The sequence below is a fragment of the Trachurus trachurus genome (genome assembly GCF_905171665.1).
Source record: "Trachurus trachurus genome assembly, chromosome: 7".
NCBI classification, from domain to species: Eukaryota; Metazoa; Chordata; class Actinopteri; order Carangiformes; family Carangidae; genus Trachurus; species Trachurus trachurus.
The window spans coordinates 5,643,834-5,658,218 of record NC_139901.1 but is presented as its reverse complement, the minus strand read 5'-3'; the positions used below and the strand labels follow the sequence as shown (position 1 = coordinate 5,658,218).

The following is a 14,385-nucleotide window of genomic DNA, read 5'->3' as shown; positions in this document are numbered from 1 at the left end:
CGGAGGTGCGTTTGATCTCAGATGCAGCATGTTAACATCAGCATTTGCAAGTCAAACTAAAAAAAAAAACCAGGGGCTTCTCAAGGATTCAACATGTTTTTCTTTTTCTTAAACCCTGGTTAGGCTGAGACTCCCCTCCTTCTGGTGACACACACAACTTAATGTGAGAAGATGCTTTGCTGTGTACACTACCTGGTGATTGTCAATGCTTCTATCAGCCTTACTTCATTTTAAATGGTTCACTTGTTATAATTTGACTGGTAGGATTTTTCTTTACTTATTTTCCTGTTTTTTTTTTTTTTTGTTAAAGTTGTACAGACTGGGTTGATTGAAGGAAAGGGGGAGCTGGAGAGTCCAGTGGGCCACAAAAAACATCTCGCTGCCATAGCAGAAGCTTTGCCAACAACCCCTAAACACAAAATGCACTCCTGTGAACACTAAACGATACTAAATCCCCTTGATCGCACACACACACTGTACGGCCAAACTAACAAAAACTCGGCTGCTCTTGTTGGTTCACCTACACCACCTCGACACAAACACACATGGCGATGCGACTGCAGCTTTCACAGACTTCAGACAGGAGCTGAAACCTTACAGCAGCATTGCACAGCACCATCACTTTTCTTTTGCATGGAAAAAGCTGCTTGATTTTCTGTGCTCTGGCACAACCACACACTGCTGCCCGGCACCACGGCTGTAGGGTTGATCACACGTGGGATTAGGGGGTCGTCTAGTCACCTCACAGTTGGGCTTCAGAGGCTGTGGAAACGTCTCGATGTTGCCTATTGTGTAGCCACAATTCACGTCACAGGTTATTTGAGCAGACGTTTGGGTAATTGTATGACTTGAGCCAAAACTTCCCTGGTGGGATTCAACTTTCTCGTGCACCAACAAAAGAGCAGGGTCCAGGTAAAACGGACACGGCTCTCGACAGTCAGGCCACCAGAAACATGAAAGTACATACATTTTCAAAGATCACAACTTTCCATGAAACTGCATCAAACTTGTTGCCAGTGTATCATTACTTGAGTGTATTTTCTTGTTTTATATTTTCTTTGTGTTGATCATTTTTGGTAGTTAATATATTTTCCTTTTAAGGTGAATTGTGTTTTCTTTTGGCTTGCTTTCTGTCAGGAGAGGTGGACTTGAGAAGGTTTATTATTTGTACAATTAATTTGCCATGGTTTAAAAAAACAAAAAAGCAAGTTGCCAATATTGAAATATCTGTTACAAAATGTCTCTGCCTCTAAATCTCATCGAGTCTCTGACTTTCTTCTTTGCCAAGATGCACTCGACATAACATGTTAAGACATTTATTTTGGCATTCACTCCTGAAATGCCCATTTAAACGACCTGTAAGATTAGGGCTGTTTTTGTTTTTTAGCAGTGTAAAGTGTCCCCTCGAAAAAGCTGCAATCAGTTTCAGGGTCACTGACGGATAGAAAAAGGATGATTTTGTTTTGGGTGCCAATGGGAAGTGCAGCACGTGACATGCCTGCAATTCACAAGCCTTGTAGCCAGCTGCTGCAGAGGCTGGAGGGCAGTACAGTACTATAAGGTTTATTTAGGGCCAGAGCCTAGCTGATGTAGATTATGAAAAGGGATCGGATTTGGAAAATCACAGTAAATGAATTTAAAACAATTTTTGGTTTTTGTTGTATATGTTTGGATATCAATAAAGCATTCCTTTAAATGACCAAGTGGGTTGTGTTCAATATTTAAATCTGATGAGGTAACAGTTTACAAACTCAGTAACGCATTTCTGTCACTACCATATTCTAAGCATATTTGCCTCTATATGGCAACAAATGCATTGCATGGCTAAAAAATACAATATGATGCCTAAACACTGTTGATTAATATAAGACTTAAAGCAGAAGTAAGCGATCCGGTCGTTTTGGCTAATGCTGCGTTCCAGGCAGGCTTTTGAAACCGTAAATTACAGCTTCAAGTCACAACTTACGACTTTGTAGCGTTCCAGGCAACCCACTCGTGTTTTTCCGACCTGTTTTACCTGTGAAAGTCACTATAACGGCCACTCGTAACTTCCGACCCGTGAACTCGTACCAGATGGAACTGGTACGACTTCACAGGTCAGAAAAACACGAGTTACGAGTTTCCTTGAACGCACCATAACAGTCCTCGTCCCTACGTCACCACATTCACGGCGTCCCTTGGCTGCACACACAGCCCTGCATGCCGTTCTCTCTCCTCATTGGATAAAAACTGTAGGATTGGATAAATGTTTTCTCCTCGGCTCAGAGCAGAACAGAGTGACTGAGAGATCCGTGTTTCGGTCCAAACACTCTATGTAAGTGATTGCTGTCGGAAGATATAACTATTTAAGACTTATATTAACACAAATATACAGTATCACTTCTGCTTTAAGGTCCGATGTTACATTGTTTTGAATCTTGAAATCCAGTCCAAGCTAAACATTAACAGGCATACACTATTTAAAAAATAAATAATGAGAATTATGTTACAGTTTTGTGAACACAATCATATTTCTAATTTAATTTTAGGAGGGAAAATACCTGTGATATTAAGAAAAATGCCTGCTTTTACAATAAATTAAAAAAGACACTGGTAATGTCTCATAAGATGACTTACTTGTAATTTTACAACTTTTTCCCTCAAAATATTGTTTTAATCTACAAATTACGACTTTTTTCTTCTTTCTTCTCATTTTTCCCTCACTGTGGCCCCTTTAGCTTGAAGTAATGACACATTTCTTCGTCGTGCGGTCATCCACAGCGTCAGTGTCCGCGGAGTGTCACGCAGTCATGATGTTGCGTCCTTCCCCAACACTACTAACTCTTCTGAAATAAGGTCATACACAAGACAAACGAACAAGCTATATTAAAGGAATAGTTCACCAAAAAATTTTATTCAGTCATTTTTGACTTGACCCTCATGCTGATGAAGAGTAGTTTTTTTTATTCCTCAAAGTGCATCTGGAGACCCGGGAGGCCGGTTCGTAGTCCAACGAAATCTTTATATGAGACTAGAGTAATAGGGCCCGACACAAAAACATCCATAAAACTACGTACACAAAAACCATGTAAAATTCCTCCATACTGCTCGTCCACTGCAATCCAAGTGTCCTGTAGGGATATAGTACAGAGTTTACTCGAAATGATGTCATTTAGGACATTTTTACAGCCTAGACAGTCCTGTATTGAATTTGCCTGGGGCATGTTCACGCGATACATGCATAGAGGATACACGCGGATGTGACCAGACTTGCCTAAATTACATTTTTACGTTACGTTTTCAGGGTTTTTGTGTAGTTTTGGACCTGTTTGAGTTGGGCACGTGTGAATGCGAGAGCGCGCCCCAGGCAAATTCAATAGGCTGTAAAAATGTCTCAAATGACGTCGTTTCGAGTAAACTCTGGACTATCCCTAACAGGACACTTGGATTGCAGCGGACGAGCAGTGTGGAGGAATATTAAATGGTTTTTGTGTAGTTTTATGGATGTTTTTGTGCCATTACTCTCATGTAAAGTTCTTGTTGGACTACGAACCGGCCTCCCGGGTCTCCAGATGCACTTTGAGGAATTAAAAACTACTCCACCAGAACAACAACCTCCTCCAGCAATTCCTCCTGCCACATCCATATGTCCACCTGAGGCCACCAGAGGTAAATTGGGTGATTTTTATCCCTAAACAGTTCATGCGGGTCATCAAGCCAGCTTACCGGGAGTGGATTGCCCAGTGTCTTTATGAACCCACAGGACACCTGAGACAACATTTATCTCAAAACTGGTTCCATCCACCCAATCCACCAAAACTGACAGATATGCCACCTGATCCTATGGCCTACTTCAGGCAGCGGATGTTTCTGTGGGCACCGATGCGGATGTGGTGTATTTCACTCAAGTGTCATCAGTGCAACACCAAGATGCAACACTCTGGGATCTGTCCAAAGGTAAGGGAGGTCATTGACCTGGACTCCAGGTACTACTTGGTCGGAGGAGATTATCCTCGGTGCAGCAAATGCATGATCCCTGTCTGTCCCTGGAGTACCGAGGTGTTGGGTCAGTTGGATCCTGCCCATAGAACCAGGTTCCCTGCTGTTCTTACCACACAGCTGGCTCTGGACAGGAAGTGTGTGACCATGCTGAAGCCCCAAACTGCAGGCAACAGTTCAAGTTACCTACAGCAGGCACTGGAGGAAGTTCACAGTGAGGAGTGGGCATGGCACACAATTCAATACCTGTCTGACTGTGAACTGCATAAAAAGAGGAGTGCCCTAACTCAGCATCAGGTAGCGGCATATCAGCAGCCACCACCGTATCGCCCGCTACCTCTTGCACAGTGGTTTGAGACTGTACATGCTAATGAGATCCTGGGACATCTGGATGAGATGAAGGGTGTCATTACTCCAACCTATGGCAGAATTTTAAAGCTGGACTCCACAAAAAAGGTAGGCTACTTGCCAAATCCAGAAAATAAGATGACTAGGCCTACATAAACTGATGGGAAGTTATGTTATACTAATTCTTTTTTTTCCTTCTTCTAATTTTACAGATCACAAAGAAACTCTCTGGTGGCATTGCAGAAACAGCTACTTGGATGACAAACATCAGTAATGAATGTGGCCAAGTACTGAACTGCGTGCTAACCACTGGTGAGGGAGCCGGCCTGGATGACCTGTGCCAGGGTATTGTGAAGCAGGATGCTGGGGAGCCAGAGCCAGAAGCAATTTACGTCGACCGGGATTGCTGCAGTGAGACAGGTGACTATCAGAAAGTTGGTGCAGGAATGTATTATATGTAGGTGTCACAGAACCCAGAGAGAACGCCTAGACACAGAGAGGACACACAGGAACAGCATAATACAGTCTCTTTGTGGTCATTCCTTATCCCTGAAGTGTTTTTTGTTTTGTTTTTGTTTGTTTTTTTGCAGGGGTTATGACATTTTTGTTTTATTTTCTTTCCCTTTTTTATGTATTTGTTTATTTATTCTGTATTTTTTTTTTTTTTTACCATTGCACTGTTTCCTCTGAAATTGCTTCCAATAGCCTAAAGAATAGAGAATAAATAAAATAAAGAGATAGTTCAGTTTTTGACTGAAGCTGCAGGCAGTTGTGTTGTTGTGGCCATGCATCCGCAGGGCGGCGCTGCGGCGACAAAACGGGCGGAGGGGGGCACCATGGGAGGGGTCGATGGAAGCGCCGACTGCTGGGCCCCGCCCCCGGCTGATTCGACGTCACTCCATCCCTATAAAAATGCGAGGCTGAGTCCGGGGTGGACAAGAAGCCGTGTCGATATCCTCTCGGACCTTGGAGGGTTACATTTACCCAAAACTTATTTTCAAATGGGCCCCGTCGCCTAGCGTCCACTCCCCCAGCCTCTCGCCGACTGAGTTGAATTGAGTGCTACGGAACATCAAGCACGTCTGGGTCACTAAAAGGTGAGGAGGGGGTACTGTTATTATCGCGGGGTGGTAAAATGGTGGGGACACGGGAGTGGGTTGTTGGGTGGTGGGTTTCTGCGGAGCTAACGATGCTAGCTAGCTTGAGCTAATGGCAGCTGTACGGGTCTTTGTTTTGGTCAACGGACGCGGAAGAGTTAACGTTTAGTTTTCCTCGTTGTTTTGAGGATTTCACCCACAGAATAACGAAACAATGACGTCCACTCACACACCGTGGCTGACAGCTTCACGTCCACGGATTTGTAGCGATGTTGTTATGGTCTTTGTTAGGTTTTTAATGTCCTCGGTACAGGATAAAGACATACCTCCCAACCATAAGGCACCGTTAAAATAACAAAGGTGCTGTTATAATACGGCCACCATGTCCCCAAATCACGATTTTAGTTTCGTATTTGTCACGTATCAGTTAAAGGGGAAAACAATGTAAAGATGTCGCCTTGGTGCAGTGACAGCCTGATGTAAACAAGACCCCTGCAAACCGTGGGATGACGTCAGCTGTGAACGTGCCGTGCAGCGGTCCGCAGCTCACGAGACTGTCAACGGATATTAGTCATATAGCTGTGTTTTTTAGTTTTACACTATGCATTGTGCTGCTGTCGTTGACCTGGGCGGTTTGTGTGCATTTAATGCACAGGCTGCTGCCATCATGTCCATTGTTGTTGTTGGAAGCCTCGAGTGTGTTTGTTTGGGGGTGGGATGTTTTGTGATATTTTATTGTATGCCACATAGCCTATATGGATTGACTGATTTTATTAAATAATTCCACTGTTGAAGTCTACCAAAGGTAAATGTTGTAGTTTTTATTGTTTGTTTGAGGGGGTAATGTGTATTATTCGTCAGTCAATTATTTAAAGGTCCAGTGTGTAATATTTGTCAAGATTGATTGACAAAATCTGAATATACTACCAGTGAATATATTTGTATGAGTGTATAATTGCTATAAAATAAAATCAGTTTGGTTTTCATAGCCGTATAATTCTTCTTTTATACATAGGCTATAACAAGGGTCTTGCTTAGAGAGTGTCGCCATCTTGCACCGCCATGTTTGTACGGAATGGAAAATCCAGCCAACCAGAGAGCACGTTTCAAGAGTTTCAAGTTCATAAATAAACTATAGAATTATTTAATAGATAAATAATAGAATCTGAATGCTAAATGTCACTGTTTTCCCCTCATTTTACACACTGGACCTTTAACGAGCTTAACTTCGCCGCATGCTAGCATTGATTGTCAAACAATGCAAAGCACACAAGATATTCAGCTGCAGCAACATCCTCACTGTGGTCTGGCTTTATTTTTTATATACGCAGTTAAACAGCGGTAACTGCTTAACTACCTGTTAATGACAGATCGCTAAATGATTTATCAACACAATAATTTGAAATGAGAGGAGTTGTCAGTCATGTAGACACTTGTGTGGAAAACGTGAACATGGTGAGTAATGTGGCCCAGTTTTGGTTCTTGCTCACACTGTTTCCTCCTCCCCTCCAGGTTTCCATCAGCAAAACACAGCGACCAACAACAGAAGAATGGCAGCTATTCCAGCAGGCGGCTCACTTGTGGCGACCACTGACTACTACCGAAGTGAGTGGAGTGTCTCTGTCCTCGTCGTCCCCGACCGCACCCGGACACAGGAGCAAAACCAGCTCCTTGCAACGTTGTATCATTTGCAGCCTTAGTAGATAAATCACTGTCATGTAGATATAATTAAAACGTTAGGAGTCATATCAGTGAGGGCTTTGTTTGGTTTTCCCTGAGTAAATCAGGACTACTATAGTGGGTTATACTCAAGGTGAAAGAATCAGGCGAAACACAGAGACAGATTAGCATTAGGTTAACTTCCAGACATTAAATAGAAAAAAAGGTTGCCAGGTTTAAAGAAAAAAAAAATCCTCTTTAGCTGACATAGTGTACCTGACTTTCTCTAAATGTAATATATTCCCCGGCTCCCTCAGCCACATTTCCAACGTAAGAGCCTCTTCATATTTCCCAGATTGTACAATTTGCTTTCTGGCTAACAATGTTGAGAGGTGAAATATCCCGACTTTTCATGCCATCAAAAAAAAAAACCCGCTCCAACGAGCCCCAAAATGATTGTAGCTTATGACGTAGTAAAAGTAATGTGAGTAATGTCTTGTCAGGCCACCGTCTTCTGTTTACAGTCTGAATCTAAAATCATTGGACATGTAGCCTGTCCATGGGAATCTAATCAATCTCATGCATCAGTGTTGGGAGTTTCCCCCGTAGGCTGTGGTTATATAACCCAGGGAAAATGGATCGAAATGTTCTGTGTCTGTGCCACCTACACCCGCTCCCATTTTCGGGGGGGGGGGTATCAGTGAGAGAAAAATTGTCCCTTTTGGGTTCTTAAATGAAAAGTGTCACTGATCTGGTTGACAGTGTTGTTGTTAAACCAACTCTTGCTCTGCTCACCCTCTCCTCCTGCAGGGCGCATCGGCTCTACGTCCAGCAGCAGCTCTTGCGGCAGTTCGGAGTACAGCGGGGAGGTCATTCCTCACCATCCAGGTGTGTGATTGTTTGTATGGAAATGTAAAAACAGAAGAGTGTTGTGATGTGTTTTCGTAGCATGTTCACTACATCCTTTTTACATTGATGTGCCTGAAAAGCCTCCGACTGTGGGCGATTAGCGGTTAAACTCAAACTTTGTGCTCCACGTGGATTGGATTAAAGCTGCTGCTAGGTTATTTGAGTGTGTAGATTGTTTGTTTTGTTTTCAGGTCAGGAAGAAAAAAGCACCCTTCACCAAGACAGATTACACATAATGACTAATCACGTGTAAACTACTGTGGGTGTAAGAAGGAACAGTGTGTTCTGCTCAGTCCCAGGAGAGTCACGGCTTCGGATCCAGATGTTTTTCTGTCTCTCTGTCGGAACGTTTTCTTTTCTGCCCGCTCACTTCCTCTTTCCGAACAATTTCATCAGCTCGTGCTGTTGCTAAAGTCCACGTCATACCATTGCTCATAGACTTGAGCCGAAGCAACCCCAGGATTACTGCGCTTGAGTCAGTTGTTGCCTCAGATCACACACACGTAGTCACCGTGGCCGAGTCATCCTGGAACAGGCCGAGCTCGGGCCGTTTCTGGCTTTTTCTCGTCTAACAGGAAACCCCCATCTTCAGGCGAATGTTTTCTCTCCTCGCATTCAGCTCTTTGTGTTAGGATTCAGATGGCAGGATTACAACAAAAGGCGTCGCAGCCGTGCTCAGCTCCTGCTACACGGGGAAACAGTTAACTTCACACACACACACACATGACCCTCTGCACCATTTAATATCTGCTGACTTGCCCAGTAATCCTGGATCAGTGTGTGAGGGGGAAAACCATCTGGGCCGGCAGGGAAAGGCTGGCCGAGGTTGGAGTTGGCGCGCCTGTTTTAGCCAGGGAGTCAGATTGTTTCAGGCAGCGAAAAATTGCCACACACACACAAACACATAGTTGACCCAGCTGTCTGTGAAAGTAGGTGAAAGGGTGGAAAATGGGTGTGTGCACTCAGAGACAGTTCAATGCATGTGACTTAAATAACTGTTTAACTTGCATGGAACAAGTATATCAGTGGCTCTTTTTCTGTTCTTGTCCTTTTTATTTACCTATTTATCTGATTTAAATCTATTTAATGACTTTCTAGCACATATTTATTGCTGGTGTTTTATTAATCGATCTGCGAGAAACGTTTTCTCTTTTTGTTTCTACCTTGGTATGAACAAAATGACGGTATAAAGTTTGACTTGACTTGAAATAACTAGGAAATAAAAAAATTCTGTAAGTGTCATTTTAAATTCTGTTTTTTTTATGACATTTGCAGCAATAGCTTGGCACTGTGACCCTTTTTTCCTTTAAGAATCTCGTTGGATTGCACAGGAGTTGTATATCAAACTTTTCAAATTAATTAGTTCAACTGAGTGCAGGATACCGGAGAACACATGTGCTCTTTGACTGCCACTAATCTGAGAACCGACTTGACCCAGAAACTAATGTTGGCACACACAGCAGTTGTGCTGTATGTATTTAAGAGGGTGAATGTAAATGCAGCTGTTGAGTGACTGAATGAAGTGTCACAGTCAAAAGTGTGTCACGGTGCCAAACATGCAGTTTGTGGGGAGGGGAGGGGGAGGAGGGGGGAGCAGGGTGCACTCAGTGGTACTATCCTCAGCTTATCAGGAGGAGCCAAGTAGCTTTAATGGGAATTGGTGTACTTATAGTTGACAGGGAAAACACTGTCCTGAATACTCAAAGATCATGTTCCGAATCTAAAGTTCAACAGGAGTCGCCGCTGTGCGTCCTATACGGACTTGAAGCTTCATGCCTTTTTTTTTTATTATGTGTCTCTACAGGACTCCCCAAGCAGGACTCTGGCCATTGGTGGTCCAGTTTCTTCTTTGGGAAGCAGCCAGGGATGACCCCACTGACTGAGGAGGCACAAATGAAGTCAGTATAAGCTCAGATATTGCTGACTTGTTCTCAGTGCCAATGTATCTTAATTCCTTTTATCCAGATAATAGTCTTTAGTTTTGTGATAAAACTCTGCCTGTAATGGAGAATGCACTTGTTTTTACTTCACCTCTACCCTGCAGACAAGTCTGGGCTTGCTTTGTACATTATGTTACATAAAGCAGAGTCACTGTGCCAGTCTGGCACCTAAGATGAACTATGCAAGATTTGTACCTAGATTAAAACAGCTTCAGAGTAATTATGATGGTTCAATGACATGATAATGGGAGAATGGAGGCTCTCTACCTTCCACCTAGCGTCTATTGACTGAAAACTGCTTGTTTTGCTTTGCTAGCAAAAAAGCCACCAGACTTGCATAGTTCCCCTTTAAACCTGTTGTCAATGAAATCAACCCTGGTTTCTGTTAGCTTAGCCATGTCCTGTTACTGTAAACCAGTCAGTCCTAACTTTCTCTCTTTTATTCGTCTCTCAGGGCGGGGGTCCCCGGTGTGGTGACAAATGGTCAGATCACCTGCGTTGCCAGGGAGATGGTTATGCAACGCCAAGTGAGTGAGAGCAGCGACGCAGGAAGTCCCACCTCCTCCTGATCCTGCAGTCTCACTCCGATGATCAACACCACACCTCGGGGGGGAAATCAAACCAACGACCAACGCTAGGTGACGGGAGGATGTCCCGTTTACAACCTTTAGTTTTTTATTTTATTTTATTTTTTTGTAATATCATTCATTGTAGTATAGGCTGCCTTACTTATTTTTGTTTTGGTAACCTCGTGTTTTTTTTATTTTTATTGACCACCACAAAAAGACCTGAAAGTTAAAAAAAAAATAAAAAAAAATAAAAAAAAAAGATAATGATGCAACTGATAAGCTCTTTTGTTATTTTGTAACATTTGTACTGTTCTGTGTTTGTAATACTGTGGTGCGCAAAGATACATTGCGGCGCATTCACCATCCACACACCTTTTGTTAAACATTTTTCACCTTTTCACCCTGTGATTGCAAATGCAATAAAATAGACTCTTGCAGCCTAAATGTTCTGTGTCGGGGTCATTGTTTCTTCTCATTCATAAAAAGTGTGGACCGGGACCAATATATAACATACAATTTAAATATGACTATTACTTAATTTTGAAACTGTATGTCTCAGCGTGCACACAGCTTTCTGTGCTGGTCAGAACATACTTTAATTTTTTTTATATAATTTGCTAAGTGATGTGTCCATGGCTGCTGGTTGAAAAGCCATATAAGGACCTGGAGATAACAGTGTCTGTTTGCCAGGGAGTGGTTCACTGGTTTTGTACTGGGCTATTCCAGGAGCAAAGTAAACAGTGAAAAAGCAGCACTTTGTGTCCTCTAACTGCTGTTTCTGCTGAACCGGGAGTCTGGAGTTGTGTAACACTTGGCAAAGTGTCTAAACACCCACTACATCTGGGAACAGACCTCAGCCGTCACCATGGATGTAAATCAAAACATTCCTGCACAAACTGGGCTCAACCGCCTCCATCTGCACAGCAACAGCTTCTGTTTACGTGCCACTGATGCCGTATTTCATGTTGAGATGACCTTCTATGATGTTACAGAATGCATCAATTAATGTTGATGGTGTGAGATCAGCTCACGCTCACACATTTGGCTAAAGCTCTCACCATTTGTCCTCCCTTGTGTACTGTGCAAAAAGCAGAAACGGCACAAATGCTGCAGGCTCATTGTTCAAGTAATTCACCTATGTTTGACCTGCACTGACGTATAAACACATTGAAAGTGTTGAAAAAATGCTTCTGGAACAGAGGAAAGAAAGCCATCATCATCACTTCACACCTCAACTGGTTTAAACTGGTTTTTGTCAGCCATCAAAAAAACGGCTGAAAATACAGAGCTGAAATCTGTGACCCATCAGAAAAACAAACCCAAAAAGTTTCTCCATGTCCGTGTTGCGTTGCTGCCACATATTTAACCAGATAGATAATTGCACATGAGATCATAATAAAGTTATTAGTGAGTGTAGGCTACTGTATATATCAGACACACCGTTTACAAAGTGGAGGTTGTTTAAAGCAACACTATGTAGTTTCTGAACACAGCTAGCTTAAATATTGTATTATTATATTATGTTATATTATATTATATTATATTATTAATGTTGAATTGTAGCCTACAAACTCCCCACCAGAATCTCACTCCCCTTGTCAGGGTCATAGAGGGAGTCGGTGTTCCTACCCGCACAAGAAAGTTACATAGTGCAGTTGCAGCCGGCACGACCTCGCTCAGGCTACAGTGGTGACACGATTCATCCTATTCACCATTTTTCTACCACTTAAAGCAGAAGTAAGCGATATTTTTGTGTTAATATAAGTCTTAAATAGTTATATCTTCCGACAGCAATCACTTACATAGAGTGTTTGGACCGAAACACGGGTCTCTCAGTCCCTCTGCTCTGCTCTGAGCCGAGGAGAAAACATTTCTTGTATCCTACAAGTTTTATCCAATGAGGAGAGAGAACGGCATGAAGGGCTGTGTGTGCAGCCAAGGGATGCGCGTGAATGTGGTAACGTAGGGACGAGGACCAATAGATCCATGACGAGGGCGGGGGCTGCTAACTCCATCGGCTGACAAGAAGTTATGGTGCGTTCAAGGCAACTCGTAACTCGTGTTACTAACTCGTACCAGTTCGATCTGGTGCGAGTTCACGGGTCAGAAAAACACAAGTGGCCGTTATAGTGCACTTTCACAGGCAACAGGTCGGAGAAACGCGAGTTGCGGGTTGCCTGGAACGCTACAAAGTCATAAGACGTGACTTGAAGCTGTAACTTACGATTTCAAAAGCCTGCCTGGAACGCAGCATTAGCCAAAACGACCGGATCGCTTACTTCTGCTTTAAAGCAGATATCAGTGGAATGTTTTTGTTAATATAAGTCCTAAATAGTCCTATTTTCCGTCAGCAATCACTTACATGAAGTATTTCAGCCTAAACACGAGTCTCTCCGTCACTCTGCTCTGCTGTAACCCGAGGAGAAAATTTTCCTTGTGGGATACAAGTGTTATCCAATGAGGAGAGAGAACGGCATGAAGGGCTGTGTGTGCAGCCAAGGGATGCGCGTGAATGTGGTGACGTAGCACGAGGACCAATTGATGCCTGACAAGGGCGGGGGCTGCTAACTCATGGTGCGTTCAAAGAAACTCGTACTTTGTGTTTTTCCTTCCTGTGAAGTCATACCAGTTCGATCTGGTACGAGTTCACGGGTCGGAAGTTACGAGTGGCCGTTATAGGGAACTTTCACAGACAACAGGATGGTAAAAACACGAGCTACGGGTTACCTGGAACGCTACCAAGTCGTAGTTGTGACTTGAAGCTGTAACTTACGGTTTCAAAAGCCTGCCTTGAACGCAGCATTAGCCGAAACGGCCGTGAAGCTGATATCTGCTTTAAGTGAGTTTAGAAACATAATTTTAAGGTCAAGAAACTACCAAGTGTTGCTTCACATCGTTAAGTCTCCGCCCTCTGTTGTCATTTGTTGAGCTGTAGCTGCGGCTGTTTGACAACAGTCTACTGTAAACAGTGGCATACACAGACTTTTTGAAGGGCAGGGGCAAAAAGAAAAAAAAGGGCACATACAGCACTTCCTCACCAATGAAGAGAACACTTTAGCACGCATTTTGGCTTGGCTCCCAAGAGGGCACTTTGGCACATGTTTTTCAACAATTGGGCCATGGGGGGGGCACCACCCCCCCTACCCCCTCCCTGTGCACACCACTGACTGTACATGTAGGGTTACACAAACATGCAAATATGGACAAACCACACAGCGTTGCTTCAGGGTGGGTTCTTGTTTTAGGAAAAGTTCCCAACAATTTGTGTGACTAGCACCTGCTAAACGGGAATTCAAGCAGCATCTCCAACCAACATGCCGGCCCCAGTCATGTCGGAGACGGGACTTTTACTCCAAGATGGCCGCTGCTTCTGTTTGCAAAGAAGGAGCCACTTGTGCTAACATTTGTGTTGTGTTGGAGTCTTGGCTTGGTTCAGTTTTGTTTACCTGCTGCATTTTATGGGTTGACTGTTGCTAATGTTCAGTGATGGGAATAACGGCGCTACTTTTCAGTATCAAGTAATCAAAAAAGTTACTGTTTCCCCCGTTATATGCTGTTACTGTTACTGACAATAAAATGTGGCATTGCTCACAGTTACTTGACTCAAGTCATTAAAGTGTGCATTGGAACTAACCATCTCACTCAGTAATGTTTTAGATAAACAGGAGGTTAGGGTTATGGTTGGGTGGTTAAAGCTGTACAGAAAAGAAAATTGAATTTGAGCCCACTGTGGGTCTTAACATTAGTGTAATAACTCATCTTTCAGACGATGTTGGCCAAACTTTGTGCAAAATTCTATTTTTGAGTAAAAAATGAAAGTGTGGTATTTTTTTTCCGCATTGGATAATGAAGGCGCACGGATTATACGTCAGCCTGCTCACGATT

The 14,385-nt window shown here is 43.2% G+C and overlaps 1 protein-coding gene across 1 annotated transcript; it reads left to right on the top strand.

Moving 5' to 3' along the window:
• Positions 1-5,251: 5,251 nt before the first annotated feature.
• On the top strand, positions 5,252-10,944 carry LOC310988382 (pancreatic progenitor cell differentiation and proliferation factor B-like). The gene is made up of 5 exons (XM_083974961.1): positions 5,252-5,423; positions 6,936-7,028; positions 7,893-7,970; positions 9,796-9,889; positions 10,386-10,944. Exons 2-5 carry the CDS (start codon positions 6,974-6,976, stop codon positions 10,498-10,500), a joined length of 342 nt encoding a protein of 113 aa, XP_083831087.1. The 5' UTR covers positions 5,252-5,423; positions 6,936-6,973; the 3' UTR covers positions 10,501-10,944.
• Positions 10,945-14,385: the final 3,441 nt, after the last annotated feature.